The 6,613-nt window shown below is 38.5% G+C and overlaps 3 protein-coding genes and 1 pseudogene across 4 annotated transcripts in view; 2 read left to right on the forward strand and 2 right to left on the reverse strand.

Annotated features, from left to right (window-relative positions):
* The window catches only part of LOC104751117 (developmentally-regulated G-protein 2), a 5,494-nt gene extending 5,044 nt beyond the window's left edge, over positions 1-450 (forward strand). Inside the window, exons 12-13 of one of the 2 annotated variants that reach the window (XM_010472995.2) lie at positions 10-126; positions 209-450. In XM_010472995.2, coding sequence (XP_010471297.1) covers positions 10-126; positions 209-304 — 213 coding nt within the window. In that variant the 3' untranslated portion in view covers positions 305-450. The remainder of the gene's footprint in view (positions 1-9; positions 127-208) is intronic. The other variant, XM_010472996.2, reaches the window with a different exon arrangement.
* LOC104751115 lies at positions 476-2,703 on the reverse strand (annotated as a pseudogene).
* Positions 2,843-4,955, reverse strand: LOC104751118 (probable cinnamyl alcohol dehydrogenase 1). Its single transcript, XM_010472997.2, has 7 exons — positions 4,846-4,955; positions 4,629-4,756; positions 4,385-4,498; positions 4,056-4,286; positions 3,637-3,922; positions 3,369-3,519; positions 2,843-3,274 (listed from the first exon to the last, which is right to left on the reverse strand). Exons 2-7 carry the CDS (start codon positions 4,718-4,720, stop codon positions 3,078-3,080), a joined length of 1,071 nt encoding a protein of 356 aa, XP_010471299.1. The 5' UTR covers positions 4,721-4,756; positions 4,846-4,955; the 3' UTR covers positions 2,843-3,077.
* On the forward strand, positions 5,407-6,351 carry LOC109129628. Its single transcript, XM_019238123.1, has 2 exons — positions 5,407-5,490; positions 5,745-6,351. Exons 1-2 carry the CDS (start codon positions 5,457-5,459, stop codon positions 5,984-5,986), a joined length of 276 nt encoding a protein of 91 aa, XP_019093668.1. The 5' UTR covers positions 5,407-5,456; the 3' UTR covers positions 5,987-6,351.

A 6,613-nucleotide genomic window follows, 5' to 3' on the forward strand; every position in this document is an offset into this window, starting at 1 on the left:
AGAACTCTGGTGAAGGATATGAAGTATGCACTGGTTTGGGGCACAAGCGCGAGGCACTACCCTCAACACTGCGGTCTTTCTCATCATCTTGAGGATGAAGATGTTGTTCAAATCGTCAAGAAAAAGGTACACAAGCCTAAACTTTATTCTGATCTCTGCCTCATGATGAGAATGCTGCGTCAAATATTGATGCTTGTCGAATTTTCAGGTGAGAGAAGAAGGCGGAAGAGGACGGTTCAAGTCACACTCAAACACGCCTGCTAGAATTGCAGACCGAGAGAAGAAAGCTCCACTTAAGCAATAAGGCAGTTTATCATCCTGAATGATTCAAATGATTTAAGTATAACAGAATTCATATGTATCTTGGAGAATATATGGAAAGTGTTGGTTGTTAGTCACCATTTCTTATGTAATCTATGTTACTAGTCTTAAATGCCTTTCATGTCTAAAGGTGAGCCTTGGTCTTGGTTTCATATTGACAAGAACTAAGAACAGATTGTTTCAGAAAAATTACAAGTAAACCATACATGATCCCAAGTGGCCAAACAACGACATTCGTAGTCATGAAACTAAATCCTTAACATAAATAAGTAAAAATGATAAACAGAACTTGCTTCTGTATCTATATTCCGTGTATGTTTCCTGGGACCAACAAGCTGTTGAACTGATTGAAGGCATGATTGATGTTTACTTGTTTAGCCTCTCTGGCTCTTTGCCCACATGTGTCTTCCTGTTACTTGAGCCGGTGGGTATAAATCAGTCCACTGGTTGCTCAATGGATCTGAACCAGCACTACGCCTTACATTTACATCTCCGTTGTAAGACATTGACTGTTTCTTCTCAAACGGTGTTTTAGAACAAGAGGACGACGACCCTGATCGTCTCTGCTTAGCTTTGATAGATTGTGTCAGGTTCATGTAGCTCGGCTTTCTGTAGTACCCTCCTTCTTCAAGGAAACTTCCCGAGAAGGGAACTGGGGATTGAGATGTCGACGAAGACTCAGAACTCGTGGCTGATGATGACATTGGAGGAGGTCTAGCTGAAACTCTGGTTGTTAGATTGTTCTTCCTGACCTGAACTGTGTCATGTTCAGATACACTGCTCTCGCTTTTCCTTGCATTCTCTGATGAGTTTGTTGTAGGCCCTTCCATCAACCGACCTTCCCATGGCCTGTCTGCAACCCATCGGTCAAGCCAATTCCAACCTGGACTGCTCTTGCATGATCCGTTATTCTTTTTAACACTCCCTTGTTTGTTCACCTTTGCGTTTGGACTTGGACACGTCCTCGGCTATCAAAATTTAAGAAACCATTACCTGGTGTGTCAAGGCATATACCATAGCTCTCTCCCTCTTGATTGCTCCTTCTTGTCTCATTTGTAGCTTCGTCCTCACTTCATTTATACTTCCCGGGCTATCACACCAACCCTTCTGAACAATACAACATTGCACAAAGTATATACATTTATTTAGTCTCCTACGAGTCCCGTTTTATCTCAGAAATTTCATATCTGATAAAGCATTACCTCAGCTTGCTTTGCAGGATCATCTTTTCGTTGATCAGATGGCTTCTGCGACTCCTGTCCATCTGAAGGCCCCCTGTTGCAATGAGCTCGTACACGAGCTTGGACTCGAACAAGAGCTTGCATACACCTTAGTGTCACATCTGCTTGTTTCCGTACTTGCCTACCACGGAATATTGCCTGAATCCTCACCACAGCCTTCAAAGCTCTCAGCGCTTGTCTTGCCTGTAAAACGCATCAATAAAAAACATTGACCACAAAAGCTTAAGAGAAGAAAACAAAATAGCTGCTCAAATGAATTAACTTAGTTTAAGGATCCATTTAAGTGTTGATGGTTGAATAAAGTTTCTAACTTTGTAAAAAGAACTGCTAACTTAGTTTTAAGTATTTATGGTTGATCCTTTAGTGCTCCTATGTTCCAGATACAATCATATCTCTCAAATCAAAGTGCTAAAAGCAATGAGAAGAGATCACTAAACCAAAGGAGATTTAAGCAAAGAGCTGGTAATAGTACCAAGAAAGCTCGGAAGGAAGCCTGAATCCGTGTGGCAGCCCATTCTCGTTTGACAAGAAAGAAATCTTTCGGTGGAGCTCTGATGACAGCAGCAACAGCCGCCGTGAAAGAATCGTCAGCAGAGAAAGACGGCGGATCTGAGCCCAGCGAAGGAGTCCCGTAGCTACCACCACGGCTTTTAAAACCCTTTGTGGAAGAGAGTAAGCTCTCTGATGAAGTCCTCCACAGCTTCCATTTCTTCTTACCGTTCTTCTCCTGAAAAGTAACAAAAAGAATCAGTTACTGAGAGATGAAAACAGAGATCAATACGAGTGAAAACAGAAATGAAAACATAGAGCTTTGTTTTCGAGATGTACTTGATCATCATCAGTGATGGGTTTCTTGTTAGTAATCAGAGACTTAATCCAATTCCCAGAGCCACCCATCTGCTCAAATTTAGAAACTTTTCTTCTTCCAATCAAAGTATGTAATAAAGTTGAAGACTTTTCACAGGTTTTGGAATCAGATCTAGTGGAGAAAGGTCGATTCCAGAATATATTTGTTATAAAAATTTCGAGACAGAGAGGGAGAAGAAGAAGAAGAAGAAGAGAGAGAAAGTTTCTGCGGATTTTGGTGGCCTGATCAACAAAAAAAAGTTTGCAATTGTTAAAAGAAGAGATTTGAATTTTGAAAATTTTTGGGCAACGAATGCAAAAAAAAAAAACAAAAGTGACATTTTTTAATTTAACGGTAACATTGATATCTCGCTTTCGTCGTCATAAATGTAATATGACTCGTAAACATTGGAAAAATAAATAATTTATGTCTCGCGTGATAATAATCTTCCTTTATTTGCGTTAGGTACATATACATAAAGATATTTATGAAACAACCACTTCACTTCTTGTTTCTTAGTTTTTTCACTCCGTAACTCTTTTTGTAAGCAATAAAAAAAAAAAAACAGAACAAGCTGTAGCAGTGAGAATTATTCTCGTACAGACTCCATTATACCTATTGTGCTGCTACTCACAAAGATACAAGTTTTTAGTACATGACTGGCATCTTTATTTCAGAGAATTCTGGATATCAATCACGAAACGGTACTTGACATCCTTCTTCACCACTCTTTCAAGAGCTTCGTTTATCTTTTGAATTGGAATCACCTCTATGTTTGGATAAATCTTATGAGCTGCGCAGAAATCTAACATTTCCTGAGTTATTTTGGTACCTCCTGTTAAACTTCCGGCGAGCATTCTCATTCCTGTCCAAACAACATCTTTGGTTTCAGCATCTAAAAGACTGTAAAAGTCTAATAAAAATTGGAGATTCTATGACTTTTTAAAAAGAAAACATACCTAGGTTGAGATTTGCAGGACTGATTTTAATCTCACTTGGGAAACCAACCAGGACATAAGTTCCAGCAATCTTCAAGAGAGACATGTAAGGATCAAACGCGTGATCACCAGATGCTGTATCAATGATAAAGTCTAGAGATTTCTCTAGCGCCTGCAAGTAAATATCATAGTTAAGTTTTTGGTTCCACAAGAATTTTTTTTTAAATTCCCAGCAGATTGCGATAACGAGGAGATAACGAAATTGGTAGCTACCAGATGCTCTTTCTACCTTCATCTGGTCATGGTCAGAGGAGATAACGAAATTGGTAGCTCCCAGCAGATTCAAAGCTTCTTCCTTCTTGGAAATGCTGGTGCTAAAAACCGTCACATTAAGTCCAAAAGCCTTGCCAAACTTAACTGCCATGTGCCCAAGACCACCTAGCCCGATCACCCCAAGAGATTTACCAGGTTGATTCATATGGTGACGCATCATAGGCGCATAAACCGTGATTCCAGCACAGAGTAATGGTGCAGCTGATTCCAGGGGATAGTCTACAGGTATCTTGTAACAGTACCTATTTTATTCAATATATCAAACACAAGCAAACTAGTACTGAGAAATCATTTGCTCCCTAACTAACTCATAAGGCATTCATTCACAAGTTTCAAAAATATGAAATGGCAAGAAAAAAAAAAGCTGATCTTAACCTCTCATGAACAACAATGTGATTGGAGTAGCCTCCTTTAGTAACAGAGCCGTCATGATCAATACCATTGAAAGTAAAAACTTGCCCTTTAGCACAACTAACTTCTTGTCCATCGTTACAATATTCACACTCCCTGCAGGAGTTAACATAGGTTCCAACACCAACATGGTCTCCAACTTTGAACCCATGAACATTAGACCCAACCTTAGTCACTATCCCAGCAATCTCATGCCTTGCAAAAGAAAAAAGAAAAAAAACCAAAATGAATATCATCAATTCAACTAAGTAAGATGCAATAAATGATGTAAAGTTTGGATTTTTAAAACATACCCAGGAACCAAAGGGTACTTAGAGTCTCCATGTTTGTTCCTAGTCCATATAACATCAGCGTAACACACACCACAATGTGTGATTTTGAGTGAAACATCGTCATTAGCAACAGACCTGGATCATACACATTGTGTGTCAAATAAAATAAAATAATATATATATATATATATATATATATATATATATATATATATTTGCTTGAAATGAGTTGAAAAAGGGATCATCAGCAATTCATGAATCTCACCTGCGAGTGATTGTGTGAGGAGAAAGAAGACCAGATGGATCTCTTGCAGCCCAACACATACACTCGTTCTCCCCACTCTCTGAAGAACTCATTGTGTAATTTTCTCAATTTCTTTCTATTATTTGTACCTATAAAATCAAGAATCGTTTATAATCTTAAAATAAAGAAACAAAAAACTGCACAGACGAATTCAGTAGCGTTGAGAGAGTATGCACACCCAGGATCAGGAAAGAGGAGGAGGAGTGGCGTCTTCTTCTTTGCTGCCTTCCTAGAAAAGACAGACAGGTAAAGTGATTCGTGTTGATCTGTAAATTATACATCTGGTGTCATATAGGCTGTTGGTTTTGATTATATTGTGTCACTTACAACAAACAAAGAAGCCCATTATTATGCCTGCCCAACAAATACCCATTTTTCTATGTCCACGACTTGAATTTGATGATATTGGTTTTTATAATATTAATAATTCATGTGAGATTTTGTGATTTTTTTTCTTTTTCTCCTAAGCTGGGGTTAAGTGTTTAAAAGTGTGTGTTAAAATAAAAATAAGAAAGTAATTATTAATTAATACGGGACATACAAAAAGAAGTAACAAAAGCTCTGAATCGGGTTTCTCAAACCACCGGTTCGGTTCCAGGTCCCAGATTGGGGACCCCCACTACTCTCTTTACATCTGACGGTCCATATTAAACGCATCTCTCGTTTCGACCAAACGCCACCGAATACGAATTAGAGCAAGCAAACGCCACCGAATCAGGAGAGAACCCAAAAAAAAAAACACGAAGCAGCCAAAGATCATCTCTAGCAAGCAGAGAGCAAGAACCATCCATGGCGGACCAAAATCGAAGACCTTTATCATCAGGTAAATGAACTATCAGATCTTATCATTGAGTTATGCGTTTCTTTAATTCAAAGTTATGTTTATCGTTTCCTTAGTTATTACAATCAAATTACGCGTCTATTGTTACATCGTTATGATGAGAAATTTCTCTGAAGAAACAGTAGCAAAACGCCGGTTGATAGGTCTACTTTTTGATTTCTTTGCTCTGTTTTGTCACTTACGGAATATGAATCTAAAACCCCTTTGATTATTATTGTTGGGGTTCCAACTCCAAGAGGAGAAGACTGTGAAGTCGCCTAATGTGTTAGAACGGGTCAAAGAAGAAATACAAGCAATGGGTCATCATGATGAAAAGTCCAGGAGTCACCATCGCAAAGAGACTCATGGAACAAGTGACGACATTGATCAGAACACACCAATTGATGATGTGAAAGCACCTGGTTTCTTTCAACGCGTCATAGAAGAGATCCAAGCCATCTTTAACGCCGTTACTCCCAAGCGTTCTTCAAAGAAGTGAGGGACAAAACTGAGTCAACTCAACATCGTATCGTAATGTCGTAACTCTAATGTTATAGTTTTTGAGTAGGAGTCTTTGTAACAAAAGCTCTGAATTATGTGTGGGGGAGTCTTTAAAAAGTTTAGTGAGTCTTGGAATTTATCAATAATGAAATTTACAATACTCTTGCAAATGTTCTAACCCAAAGGTTATTCCTGATTGTATATTTCCGGTTTTGGGTTAAACCGTGTTTCTTAATTGTTGTAACTTTGTTTAGATTAAGGTGGTGGTGAACCAAGTTTATAGACTCTCTCGGATATTGCTGGTGTAGATCTTGTCTAGATGTATACATTTACATTCCAAATATATCTGAACTCGTAAAAATCTTCCTGTGTCATTTTTATCATGTTTTGTTGATTTCTCGGTTTAATCAGAAAGTTTTGACTGATTCTTATGTTCGTGAGTGTTTTCTTTAGAACCTGATGTGATCATGAGACCATCCAAGACGATTCTTGAGTCTTGCTCACCACGAACGAAATCAAAGGTCAATTCTTCCAGCCAAACTACTATTTGGGATACATTCTTACTTCATCTAGAACATATCTCGAGGTGGAATCAGTCCAATCAGAGTTCAGATGAAAAAGTTAT

Source organism: Camelina sativa, chromosome 16 (assembly GCF_000633955.1).
Source record: "Camelina sativa cultivar DH55 chromosome 16, Cs, whole genome shotgun sequence".
NCBI classification, from domain to species: Eukaryota; Viridiplantae; Streptophyta; class Magnoliopsida; order Brassicales; family Brassicaceae; genus Camelina; species Camelina sativa.